Source organism: Mustelus asterias, chromosome 10 (assembly GCF_964213995.1).
Source record: "Mustelus asterias chromosome 10, sMusAst1.hap1.1, whole genome shotgun sequence".
Classification (NCBI taxonomy): Eukaryota; Metazoa; Chordata; class Chondrichthyes; order Carcharhiniformes; family Triakidae; genus Mustelus; species Mustelus asterias.
In genome coordinates, this window is record NC_135810.1 from 107,404,669 (window position 1) to 107,418,464 (window position 13,796).

General features: G+C 48.0%; 1 protein-coding gene across 1 annotated transcript in view; it reads right to left on the minus strand.

The window, feature by feature from the left end:
- Window positions 1-13,796, minus strand: part of atp10a (ATPase phospholipid transporting 10A) — a 187,436-nt gene that overhangs the window by 31,843 nt on the left and 141,797 nt on the right. The window contains exon 11 of the mRNA XM_078222415.1: window positions 7,099-7,202. Coding sequence (XP_078078541.1) covers window positions 7,099-7,202 — 104 coding nt within the window. The remainder of the gene's footprint in view (window positions 1-7,098; window positions 7,203-13,796) is intronic.

The following is a 13,796-nucleotide window of genomic DNA, read 5'->3' on the forward strand; positions in this document are numbered from 1 at the left end:
TAAATGAAACCTCATGATGATTTACTAATTATTTAAGCTCTTTCTAAAACAAGGATCACTGGAACGCGGCACTCATTAAAGCGGATTATAACGCAGACTTCAAAATAGTACGACTGGCTAGCACATAACAAAACAACAGGAATCAAATATAAAACACATCATTAAAAAAAATCTAAGGGCACTGTTTTTTGTAATTCATTTTACGAGACGCGGGCATCGCTGGTAGGCCAGTACTCATTGCCCATCCCTAGTTGCCCCTCATAGTGTAGGTGCGGAGTTTGAAACAATCAGAATGATGTTAAACGCCAACTACACTCCTGCCATTGTGCCACTCTTTAGCCAGGGTGACATACGGGACACCTATGTTTTTTTGCATGTGCAGAGATCTGCACAGGAGAGTGCAAATCCCAGTTAAATTGTAATGTCAATGAAACAGAGAAAACAAGAGCAGGGGTCGGCCATTCGACCCATTTAGCATGTACCGCACCATTCAGCCCTGTGAGCCTGCTCCGCCATTCATTATGATCATGGCTGATCATCCAACTCAATATGCTGAGCCCTTTAGCCCCAAGAGCTACATCTAACTCCTTCTTCAAAACATGCAATGTTTTGGCCTCCACTGCTTTTTGTGAAGAGATGGGGAGAGAGTAGGTTCAACAGAGGAACATGGGCAAGTACAGGCCAGAAGCTCAATTCATCCAGTTTTGAGCCCAAAAGCTAAGATTGTAGCTGCACTCTGAGAAATAATGATCTAATTCTCCCTAAAAATTTCCACACCATTTGCGTGGACCTCTTTTTTGCCCCGGTTAGAGATGCTTCTGAAAATACACAGGATGCCTTGGGAACTTCACGTAGCAGCGTGTGTGTGATGTAGAAGGGTAGGACAAGAGTAGCTCTTGGCGATGGCCTGACGATACCACAGAATCCCTACAGTGCAGAAGGAGGCCATTCGGCCATCAAGTTTGCATCGGCTATCTAAAATAGCAATTTACCCACGGTCACCCCTTGCCCTATCCCATGCATTTTACCAATGCTCATCTTCAGCTCCTATACATCTTTGGACACTAAGGGGCAATTTAGCATGGCCAATCCCCATATCTCATAGAATCCTTACAGTACAGAAAGAGGCCATTCAGCCCATCGAGTCTGCAATGATCACAATTCCACCCAGCCCCTATCCCCATAACCCCATGCATTTACCCTAGCCGATCCCCCTGACACTAACGGGCAATTTAGCATGACCAATCCACCTAACCTGCACATCTTTGGACAGTGGGAGGAAACCGGAGCACCTGGACGAAACCCACGCAGACACGGGGAGAATGTGCAAACTCCGCATAGACAGTGACCCAAGCTGGGAATCGAACCCAGGTCCCTGGCACTGTGAGGCAGCAGTGCAAACCATGCTGCCAGCTTGCCGCCCAGCTTTTCATTCCCGGGATCATTCCCGTGAACCTCCTCTGGACTCCTCTCCAGTTCCTCTGTTGCAGCCCCCACCTCGATTCCATCACCCCTTCATCGTCCATAGTCAGGGAGGTGCCTAGTCTGTGCAGCTGGAGAATGGCAGCGAACAACTAAGGGGCAATTTAGCATGGCCAATCCACCTAACCTACGCATCTTTTGATGCTAAGGGGCAATTTAGCATGGCTAATCCCCCTAACCTGCACATCTTTGGATGCATCCCTGATTGAGAGTGAGGGACCTTCACCTCAGCAGCAGAATTCAATCCTTTCAACCATGGTTCAGTTGGTAGTGCTCTCTCCTCAAGAGTCAGGAGACTGTGGTTTCAAGTCCCCCTCTTGGGCCTGGAACAAAACAATCCTGGCAGACACGCCAGTGCCATACTGAGGGCATGCTGCAGTGCTGGAGGGTCTCTTTTTCACATCAAATATCTGCCCTGTTATGGCCGCTAACTCTTACAAGAGGGCCATTACGGGATTTGTGCCAGGGAGATCCCAGAGTGAGACCCCCCCACCCCCGCCCCATCCCCCCACCATTGATGATGTTATCAGGGTCAAGCCCAGCAAGGGCACGAACCTGATAACCATGGATTTAAGTCGCTTTTGATAAGCCTAAATAGCAGAACACTTTACTTTCTGGGCTCGCCGTGTGTTCCCCCCATCCAGTCACGTATGTTTTTTGCATGTGAAGAGATCGGTACAGGAGGGTCCAAATCCCAGTTAAATTGTAATGTTGGTGAAACAGAGAAAATAAGAGCAGTAGGCCATTTGGCCCGTTGAGTATGTACTGCACCATTCAACCCTACAAGCCTGCTCCAACATTCAGTCACATGTATTGAGTCGACGTGATGTTCAGCTTTGGAAATCACTATTGGCTTCCAAAAACAGAAACTAGTCTTGATACCAAGCCGGGGGCGCGGAGTTGAGTATAGCCTCGGGTGGTGAGGGAAAGAGCTGGGCACTGCTCCGCGGCACCCTGGTAGTGCCAACCTGACAGTAGTTCTATGATTCTATGAGCAGCCTGGCAGTTCCAATCTGGCAGTGCCAGAGTGGGCTTGAATGGACAGCAAAGGCAGGCAATTATAAATTGGCCATCTCTGCTGTCCATTCAGGTCCACTCTGGCACTCCTTGGCCAGAATTAGAGCATCACAGATATCTTGGCATCTGTAGATGATTAAATACCCTCAGTACATCAGCTTATGTATGCAATTTTCAAAGATGAGTTACATAAGAACATAAGAACTAGGAGCAGGAGTGGGCCATCTGGCTCCCCGAGCCTGCTCCGCCATTCAATAAGATCATGGCTGATCTTTTTGTGGACTCAGCTCCACTTACCTGCCCGCTCACCATAACCCTTAATTCCTTTACTGTTCAAAAATTTATCTATCCTTGCCTTAAAAACATTCAACGAGGTAGCCTCAACTGCTTCACTGGGCAGGGAATTCCACAGATTCACAACCCTTTGGGTGAAGGGGTTCCTCCTCAACTCAGTCCTAAATCTGCTCCGCCGTATTTTGAGGCCATGCCCCCTAGTTCTAGTTTCAACCTCCCTGCTTCTATCTTATCTATTCCCTTCATAACCTTGTCAGGGATATATGGGCGTGATTGGCAAGGCCAGCGTTTGGTGCCTATTCTCAGTGGCCCTTGAGGAGGTGGTGATGGGAAACCTTCTTGATGCGCGGCAGTCTGTGCGGTGAAGAGCCTTGTCTGGTTGGTAGTTCCAAGGGCCACTTTTTTAGGGACATTCCCTTAGGAATCAGTACTTGGGGAAGTGAAGTAACCCATTCATTCTCCGCAGATTGATTCTGGACAGCAACACAAAACTACATGCAGAAGGAATTTTCCATTACAGAAATCCTCTGGAACCTGAGGCTGTCTTGAGTCAGGTTTCCAAACAAAACATCGTCTTAAAAAATCCTTTCTTCAGTGGCGTCTTGGGCAGCTCCTTTGAGGGGGGGCGGGGTTAGCAAAGGTACTGATTGAAAGGGAAAATGAAGTGAATGTATATTCCTTACTCAATAAAAAAAAAACACCTACTCATTTAAACTGCTATTTCAGCTCCTCGAGGGGCCATTCACGGGGATAGGACCTAAGTGGAATTGTTGTCAGTGCAGGCTCGATGGGCTGAATGGCCTCATTCTGCACTCCAGAGATTCAGCTCCTCATACTTATTCCCTCTCTTAATTACATGTCTCCCAATCATTCTTTTCTTTCCTCTCAAATTATGCTGTTCCCTGAGGCAGTTATGAATCTTAATCTCTGTAGTTCCCGCTCTGGTTTTCTGTTGAACAAAACTAAACGGAGAAAGAAAACCAACATATTTTTGAAGTTGCTTCACAAGAGGCGTTCTTTCTTGCCACCTGGTCACTCCCGGCACCTAAGTCACCAGGTTTCCGCTAAACTGCCGGCTTCCAATGGGGATTGCACTCTGGGCACAGAGCTAGGGGTCACCGCCGGAAGCTTCTGACCTCGCCCGCGACTGGGATTCTCCGGTGCCGCTGCGGTGAATGGAGCTCTAGAATTAGGGGGCATGGTCTCAAAATAAGGCGGAGCAGATTTAGGACTGAGTTGAGGAGGAACCCCTTCACCCAAAGGGTTGTGAATCTGTGGAATTCCCTGCCCAGTGAAGCAGTTGAGGCTACCTCATTGAATGTTTTTAAGGCAAGGATAGATACATTTTTGAACAGTAAAGGAATTAAGGGTTACGGTGAGCGGGCGGGTAAGTGGAGCCGAGTCCACGAAAAGATCAGCCATGATCTTATTGAATGGCGGAGCAGGCTCGAGGGGCCAGATGGCCTACCCCTGCTCCTAGTTCTTAGGTTCTTATGTTTTGGCTGAGCGCCAAATTCTCACTGGCAGCGAGGAACAAACAAGAGTGGAGAATCCCCGTCCTACGGAGTACGAGAGTAGCACAGGTTCTCTGCAGAAGGCAGTGGTGGCTGAGGGGACTGACTCCTTTGGGGAGGAGCTGAATGGGGCTGGTGATAACACACGTGGTCCTTCCTATATGACTGGAGTTACATTGGCTTCTTCTCGGTCAAATCCATCCTGTTTACTCAATGGAGCATGCTGGTACCAATGGCAAAAGGATGGGGTGGGGCGGGATTAAATTGATTGACAGCTTGGCCACCCGGAGTGTGGGTGGTTGGTTCAACATGGCCAGGGATGCACCCCAAAATGGTGGCCCTGACTGCAGCAAATTGGGTTCACCAATCAGTCGGAAGCAATGGTTCACATGGAAGAAATAGAAACATTGAAAATAGGAGTAGGAATAGGCCACTCGGCCCTTCCAGCCTGTTCCACCATTCAAGATGATCATGATTGATCCTCTAACTGAGCACCATACTCCCGTGCTCTCCCTCAACACCTTTAGAGTCTAGGGGTGGGATTTTCCGGCTGCGCTCGCCCTAAAACTGGAAAATCCCGCCAGAGGTCAACAGGCCTTTCCATGGTCCGCTCCCTCCCCACCCCCGCCCGCTATGATTCCCGTGGTGGGCGGAACAGGAAAGCTCGCCCCTAGAAATCTGTCTATTTCCTTCTTAAATATATTCAGCGACTTCATCTCCACAGCCGTCTGTGGTAGAAAATTCCACAGGTTCAGCCCCCTCCGAGTGAAGAAATTTCTCCTCATCTCTATCCTAAATGGCCCACCCCGAATCCTGAGACTGTGACCCCCCCTCATTCTAGACTCTCCAACCAGACCAGAGGAAACAACATTCCTGCATCCAGTCTGTCCAGCCCTGACAGAGTTTTATACATTTCGATGAGATCCCGTCTTCTAAATTCCATTGAATATAGGCCAGCCAACCCAGTCTCTCCTCATACAACATGGCTGGCACGGTGGCACGGTGGTTGGTATTGCTGCCTCACAGCACCAGGGACCTGGTTTCAATTCTGGCTTCAGGTCACTGTCTGTGTGGAGTTTGCACATTCTCCCCGTGTCTGTATGGGTTTCGTCTGGGTCCTCCGGTTTCCTTTCACAACCCAAAGATGTGAGAGTTAGGTTGATTGGCCGTTCTACATTGACCCTTATTGTCAGGGGGATTAGCAGGTTAAATACATTGGGTCACGGGGATAGGACCTAAGTGGAATTGTTGTCAGTGCAGGCTCGATGGGCTGAATGGCCTCATTCTGCACTGTAGAGATTCTATGACAGTCCCACCATCCCAGGAATCAGTCCGGTGCACCTTCGCTGCGCTCCCACTATGGCAAGAATATACTTTTTTTTCAGCTAAGGAGACCAAAACCGCATCCAAAACTCCAGGTGTGGTCTCACAAAGCCCCTGTACAGCTGGGGACAGACAATGGCAAGCCTTTTCAGTGAATCAGCGAATCCCTACAATGCAGAAGGAGGCCATTCGGCCCATCGAGCCTGCACCGACAACAATCCCACCCAGGCCCTAACCCCGTAACCCCATATATTTACCCTGCTAGTTCCTCTGACACTAAAGGGTCAATTTAGCATGGCCAATCCACCCACCTGACCTGCACATCTTTGGACTGTGGGAGGAAACCTGAGCACCCGGAGGAAACCCACGCAGGCACGGGGAGAATGTGCAAACTCCACACAGACAGTGACATGAGCTGGGAGGAGTCCACCACCTTCAAAGTGACAGCATCAAATAATTTATACCAGAGGGCCACTGTTTCTGGGGGAGGGAACCCTGCGGTAAAAAACATTTTGTCAGACTCAATAATTCCTTTGCTAAGGATCAGTAAGCGTTTTCTTGGGCGGGCAACAGACCAGGGTTGAATGGTGGAGATGGATACTTCAGAATCTTACTCAAGTGTGCTCAAGAGTGAAAGGATCTCATAGAAACTTATAAAATTCTAACTGGTTTAGGCAAAGTAGATTCAGAAAGAATGTTCCCAATGGTGGGGGAGTCCAAAACCAGAGGCCACAGTTTTCCTTCCCGCTTGTAGCGGGCGGGATAAGGACCATGCAAAGGTCTGTTGACCTTGGGTGGAATTTTCCGGTCTTGGGGCAAGCGAGACTGGAAAATCATGCCCTACGAGTCATAGTTGAGGGATAAGAGTCATACGAGTCATAGTTGGGGGATTGAGGCAAGGAAAAATTACTTCATCCAGAGAGAGGTAAATCTGTGGAATTCACTACCGCAGAATGTAGTTGAGGCCAGAAGAAATTAGATATAGCTCTTGGGACTAAAGAGATCAAGGTATATTGGGGTGGGCGGGGGAAGATCAGGATATTGAGTTTGATGATCAGCCATGATCAAAACGAATGGCGGAGCAGGCTCGAAGGGCCGAATGGCCTACTCCTGCTTCTATACCTAGATATCAGACAGTTCTTATGCAAGACCTTTTCTCAGCCATTTAAATAGATGAGTAGACTATACATTAGGGGAGACCATACGAAGTTTGTGATGGCTTCACACTTTACATTCTACTGCTTTGTTTAATAGACCGCAAAATTACACAATTAAATTAGATTTCCTGAAAGCAGTGGCAGGTTATAAACATGGGTTAAAGGTAAGTGTAAAAACACCAAGTTGTTGAGGCCCCATCGCAAACTCAGGTGATGCTGAACTTGCTGTAAGTACGACAATTATGAACCCGTCACACAATAAATCAGAACTTTGAAACTCGTGCTCAAGGGTTTTCTAAGTGAATACACACCCGCTTGGCTATACACAGCGTCCGGAGTCCATCTGTGGCGTACTGGTTTAGGTAATTCTGTGTTTTGTTCCGGATTTTCCTCGTGCGCTTGCCAGTGGTGTTCTCTTTAGAATTCGAAAAGGGAGGAAAGAGAAAGTTAATTAAGTTTGTGAGGAAAATTAATCTGCACAGTGGCCAAGAAAACATTAGAAAAATGATCCAGTGTTTGGACAGGTCATAGTAGAAGGCTGCTTAACAAAATCATTCCGCATGATGGGGCGGCACGGTGGCACAGTGCTTAGCGCTGCTGCCTCACAGCGCCAGGGACCCAGGTTCGATTCCCGGCTTGGGTCACTGTCTGTGTGGTGTTTGCATGTTCTCCCCGTGTCTGCGTGGGTTTCCTCCGGGTGCTCTGGTTTCTTCCCACACTCCAAAGATGCGCAGGGTAGGTGAATTAATCATTGTAAATTGCCCTTAGAGACCCAAGATGTGTGGGTTAGGGGGATTAGCGATGATAAATGCGGAGGGTCACGGGGAGTGAGCCTGGGTAAGATGCTCTTTCGGAGCATCGGTGAAGACTCGATGGGCGGAATGGTGTCCTTCCACATTGTAGGAATTCTATGGCTCTTGACTATGCCACGCAACTGAACACATTAAAACACTCAGATAAGGCAAATTACTGCAGACGCTGGAATCTGAAACAAAAACAGAAAATGCTGGAATATCTCAGCAGGTCTGACAACCTCTGAGAAGAGAGGATAGAGCCAACGTTTGAAGTCTGGATGAGTATTCACTTTTCTTGCACCCTCCGCATCCTCCAATTGAATTTGGTTCCCTCGTGTTTGCCTCCAGTTTGAGCATTAGTCTAGGGCTTGGGCAATTTCTGACGCCTCCTCAATGCATGTTTGTTCTGCGGGGGGTGGGGGGTGCGGTGCGCTTTTGGTGGAGTGTGATCATCTGAGCCACTTTGTCCTCTGTCCTCATCTGGGGTCACTCGCTCCAGCAGCTCCCAATTGAGAACTGACGGATCTCACTGAACAAAGAGATGGAATTGCAACAGGCGTCAAGATGAGAAGCTCACCCCTGCCAGGCCCATGAATTATGGTGCATTCCTATCGATTGTAATTAATGTGGCCGCACCAATATTTCACATCGGTTCCACATTTGGCATCTCCGACAACACTGGAGCTTCTTCCCATTTTTCAAACGGCAAATGTTTTCTATTATTTAAAGTGCAGCTGGAAGAGTTGTCGGCACTGACAGGGAGAGAATCCATCAGCCTTTTCAGGAGGGGAACGCAGCCATTTGGAGTGTGTCCAATTAGAAGGTAATTTTTCAGCTTTAAGTGTTGTCAATATATTTTTCTTTTGAAATTTAGTTTTAATGTTGCTTATACAGCTCTTGGTTCTGATGTTACAGATATATCTTTACCAGAGGACTTTTATGATCCACTTTATGCTGCACCAGCGCATACTTTTTTGTAATGTTTAAAGATTATTTATCTGTGTCACAAGTAGGCTTACATTAACACTGCAATGAAGTTACTGTGAAAATCCCCCAGTCGTCACACACCGGCGCCTGCTCGGGTACACTGAGGGAGAATTTAACATGGCCGATGCACCCAAGCAGCACGTCTTTCAGACTGTGGGAGGAAATTGGAGCATCCAGAGGAAACCCATGCAGACACGGGGAGAATGTGCAGACTCCACACAGACAGTGACCCAAGCCGGGAATCGAACTCAGCTACCTGGCACTGTGAGGCAGTAGTGCTAACCACTGTGTCACTCCTTTAATCGGATTACAACAAACAAGCTTGCACTCATGAAGCACCCCTCACACACTGAAACATCCCAAGCCACTTTACAGGTGGATCATTAAGGTGAAGACTGGCACTTAACCGAGGGAGGAGACATTAGGACGGGTGACTGGGATCACGCTTAGCGGAACGTTTTAAAGGGCAATTCATAAGGAGGGTGGCAAAATGAGACTTGGTGCAGGTTAGGATGAAACTTTGGATCAGAAGAGGTTGATTGGCAGTTATTAACACATCATGGCATTAACAGTATACCTATGCTGTTAATACATAGACTTCACTACTAGGGATGTGCACTAAATGCTGGTCAGCCAGTGATGCCCATGTCCCCACATTTGAATAAATAAAAAAAACTTTGTGCTTCATTAATGCCAATACAGCGGCTTCCTGGGAATCACCAGAAAGTGAAGTCAGAGATGATGTTGTGAAGCTAAGGGCAGAGTGGTGAAAATCGATCAGCAACTTGTGGGAATTTGTGATTCAAGAAATCGGAAATGCGGGATGAACGTAAAGTTGGTGACGGGGTGGGTTAGGAAACCAGTCGGAGTCCTGCGTCACCTCCATTGGCGATGGCTGGCCACATTCAGTGCCCATCAGGCAGTTATGTGGCCAGCTTTAGGCCATCTTTTTGATGAAGGGCCCTGGGCAAGGAGGTCCTGCGCTTTCGAGAGCTGCCGAGTGGTGCAGTACCTGTGTACCACAGACGGGGGAGCCTCTGAGCAATACATCGGCGAAGCTTGAAGGACGCAATAGCTCTGATGAAAGACTTTTTGGGAAATGATATTCTTAGTTGGGGGAAGTCAGGAGATCCAAAGGATTTGAGTATTGATTCATCACAGTGGTGTCACCACAAATGACAATTAGATATTTTTCATGTTATTGTATTGCAAGAAGACTAGCCCACTATCCCCGAGGCTTCCACTCACTTCCATCAACTCTACAGGTGCATAATTACCCTGTTTTATTGCTGACCAGTTCAACATAGCAGCTCGCTGAATTCACTCCTTCCTGACTGACTGGCTGCCTGGGAGTCCTTTAGGCACTCATAGCACCTCGCTAATATGGCCCAACCATCAAGCTGGTTTGAGCTTCTCGCTGATGCTATAAGTACACCACCCACCCAATCACTGCAGAGAACTAAAAAGCATTGCCCCTTTGTTTAAATATCATAAAATCCTGACAGTGCAGGAGGAGGCCATTCGGCCCATCGAGTTTGCACCAACTCTCCAAAACAGCATCTTATCCAGTCCCACTTCCCTGCCCTATTCCCATAACCCCACACAGACACCATGGCCAATCCACCTAACCCGCACATCTTTGGACTGTGGGAGGAAACCAGAGCACCGGGAGGAAACCCACACAGACACGGAGAGAATGTGCAGACTCTGCACAGGCAAAATCTGCACCAAAGGCCGGAATCGAACTTGGATCCTTGGCGCTGTGAGGCAGCAGTGCTTACCACCGTGCCGCCGTGTGCTGAACGTATGGCTGGGATTTTCACTTCTGGGTCGGGAACCTACCCACCAATTCAGTTCCAGGTCCCTCCCTCACACGCCGCGTTCCATACATGCCCACCCAGTTGAAGGGGCAGTTAAAGGATCAGGCAATTGATGGCAGGGAGGGGTTCACCACCCAATTAAGGATGGTGGAAAGGCCTCCGAGTGCTGGCGGGCCCCTCTGGTGGAGGTGGGAACTGCTGATTCGAAAGAGAGAAAGAGAGGGTGCCTCAGCATGATAACTGAACCTGCTGGGCAATGCAGTGGGCAAAGTACAAAACATGGGTGAGTGAAATCACACACTGGAAGGTGCGAATGGTGGGACTTCACTGTGCAATATTGCATTCCAACACTAAAGCTACAACACCATTGGGTTGTAGGCAGTATGTAATCAAATCTGATGAAGCCATCATTCTGTGGTTAACCACAAATTATTGCACAAAGATGTTGGCAGATCTGTCAAATGACCTGCTCCAGAGCAAAGAATGCACTTGTTACCCAACCCTCCACAAACATCCACTCTCTCCACCACCGACACTCAGTAGCAGCAGTGTGTACCATCTGCAAGATGCACTGCAGCAATTCACCAGAGATCCTTAGACAGCACCTTCCAAACACACGACCACTTCCATTTCAAAGGACAAGGGCAACAGACACGTGGGAACGCCACCCCACCTGCAAGTTCCCCTCCAAGCCACTCTCCATCCTGACTTGGGAATATATCGCCGTTCCTTTGCAGCCGCTGGGTCAAAATCCTGGAATTCCCTCCCTAACAGCACTTGGACTGCAGCGTTTCAAGGAGGCAGCTCACCAGCACCTCCTCAAGGGCAACTAGGGATGGGCAATAAATGCTGGCCTAGCCTGCGCCGCCCATGTCCCATGAATGAATTTAAAAAAAATCCTACCCCACCTTTTGATTAGAGTCTGTCATTCTCCTGTCTTCCAACCCCTTGAGAAGACTTAAAACTGACACAACACAAATATAATGCCAATATAATTATTGCATGCAGAGTATGGGTTAGCCACAAAAGAAAAGAAAATTCAGAATGGACTCAGAGGATGTCACGCAATAACCCAACTGAAATGCTTCGGATGAAGGTGACATGTGAGATTGAATTAAATGACTGCACATCTGCCCTTCCATTATTGCTATCATGCCCCATACACTCTCCATTACATTGCAAATGAAAGCCATTCACTATTTAAAAGCCTTATTATTTTTCACTTTCAGATCCAGAAGAGCAAATGCCTCGACAGATTTCAAAGAAAGCCTTTAAACATGTTTGGTACTAAGCATTGCAAAAATGTCATTTCAATTGGGTAATACACATCTTCAATCGCTGGTGTCAGATACTCCTGCCACAAATGGTTACATTATTGATATTAAGGAGGCAACCTCCACCCATCCAACTCCCCCTCCTGCCCAACGCAGTCAACAATTGCAAAAGGTGGACATCCTTGCACTGGAAGAGACCGGAGAGGTTTTTTAAAATTCATTTTTGTAGGACGTGAGCATTGCTGGCTAGACCAGCATTTATTGCCCATGGCTAATTGCCCTTCAGAAGGTGATGGTGAGCTGCCTTCTTGAATTTCTGCAGTCCCTGAGGTGTAGGTACACCCACAGCGTCTGACAGGCACACCCTGTCAGGTAGGTACACCCATATGGGCGGCACGGTGGCACAGTGGTTAGCACCACTGCCTCACAGTGCCAGGCACCTGGGTTCGATTCCCAGTTTGGGTCACTGTCTGTGTGGAGTCTGCACGTTCTCCCCGTGTCTGCGTGGGTTTCCTCCGGGTGCTCCAGTTTCCTCCCACAGTCTGAAAGACGTGCTGGTTAGGTGCATTGGCCGTGCTCGATTCTCCCTCAGTGTACCCGAACAGGCGCCGGAGTGTGGCCACTAGGGGATTTTCAGAGCAACAAAAACAGAAAATGCTGGAAAATCTCAGCAGGTCTGACAGCATCTGTGGGGAGCGAATCGAGCCAACGTTTCGAGTCTAGATGACCCTTCGTCAGAGCTCCAGCATCCACAGTATTTTGCTTTTATATTAGGATTATCACAGTAACTTCATTGCAGTGTTAATGGAATGTGACTACTTGTGACACTAATAAATAAACTTTTAAAAAAACCTTTAACGAAGCATAAACAAACCCGTTAACATGTAAATATAATGCAAATTCCAAAGCAATGAATTTAATATATATATAGATGCCTGTTGCTCTAACTGTGGCTTGTATCACATCACAAATCCTCAGGAGACTTCTATTAAAATCCTGAGGGTGTTTTCACATCATTACACAAACTGCCGCTCAGCAACCAGAGGTTCACAGTGATCAAATCTCCACCGAGTGCTCTGTTTCCCTTCCCCAAGAGGAGCATTTGTCATTAAGATTTATATCAGGCAAGGCCGCAAGATTCTGGAGTCTTACAACCTCAACTGAGCTGCTGTAAGGCTGACGTTACGAGTCACACCAACACGGTGCTTTCTACTGTCTGTAAATGCAGGCAAATGGGACTAGTTTAGTTTAGGAAACTTGGTCGGCATGGACGAGTTGGGCTGAAGGGCCTGTTTCCGAGTTGCATATCTCCAAGACTCTATCACTCGAGGAAGTAGCCTGCACCCCAGGATGTTAATCGCTTTGCTGGCCGGGCTCTGGGCCTATGTGTCAAATGAACAACTCTTACAACATCGCAGCTAATATACTTCTCACTTCATGAAAGAAGAGGGCTGGTAACTGTATGGAGTGGCACGGTGGCACAGTGGGTTAGCACTGCTGCCTCACAGTGGTTAGCACTGCTGCCTCACAGCACCAGGGACCAAGGTTCAATTCCAGCCTCGTGTGGAGTTCACATGTTCTCCCTTTGTCTGTGTGGGTTTCCTCTGAGCGCTCCGGTTTCCTCCCCCAGTCCAAAGATGTGCTGGTTAGGTTGATTGGCCATGCTAAATTGCCCCTCAGTGTCAGGGGGACTAGCTAGGTTAAATGCATGGGGTTATGGGGATAGGGCCTGAGTGGGATTGTGGTCGGTGCAGATTCGATGGGCCAAATGGCCTCCTTTCATGTTGTGGAGATTCTACGAGCCAAAAAGTTGTTGTGAAATGAGCAAATGAACCATCCAGCATCAGGATCCCAATCTCCCTTTCAGTACAAGAGATAATTCAGCCACCAAATCACCTCGAGGAATACTTTTGTAATAATTCCAGGAGTCGGCTATAAAGGAACGGTGCTTTATTGCACAAAACAAAGTAAAGCAAAACCACAAGCCTGTGGTTAACACAACAGGTCCCAACTGGGACAATACAATAATGGACCCACTCAGGGGCCTGCTTTATACAGGGCTTGGAATATGAGCTCCACCTGTTTGGTTATTTACCAATCCGCAGGGAGCTCGTATTCAACGGGTCCTAAAGGG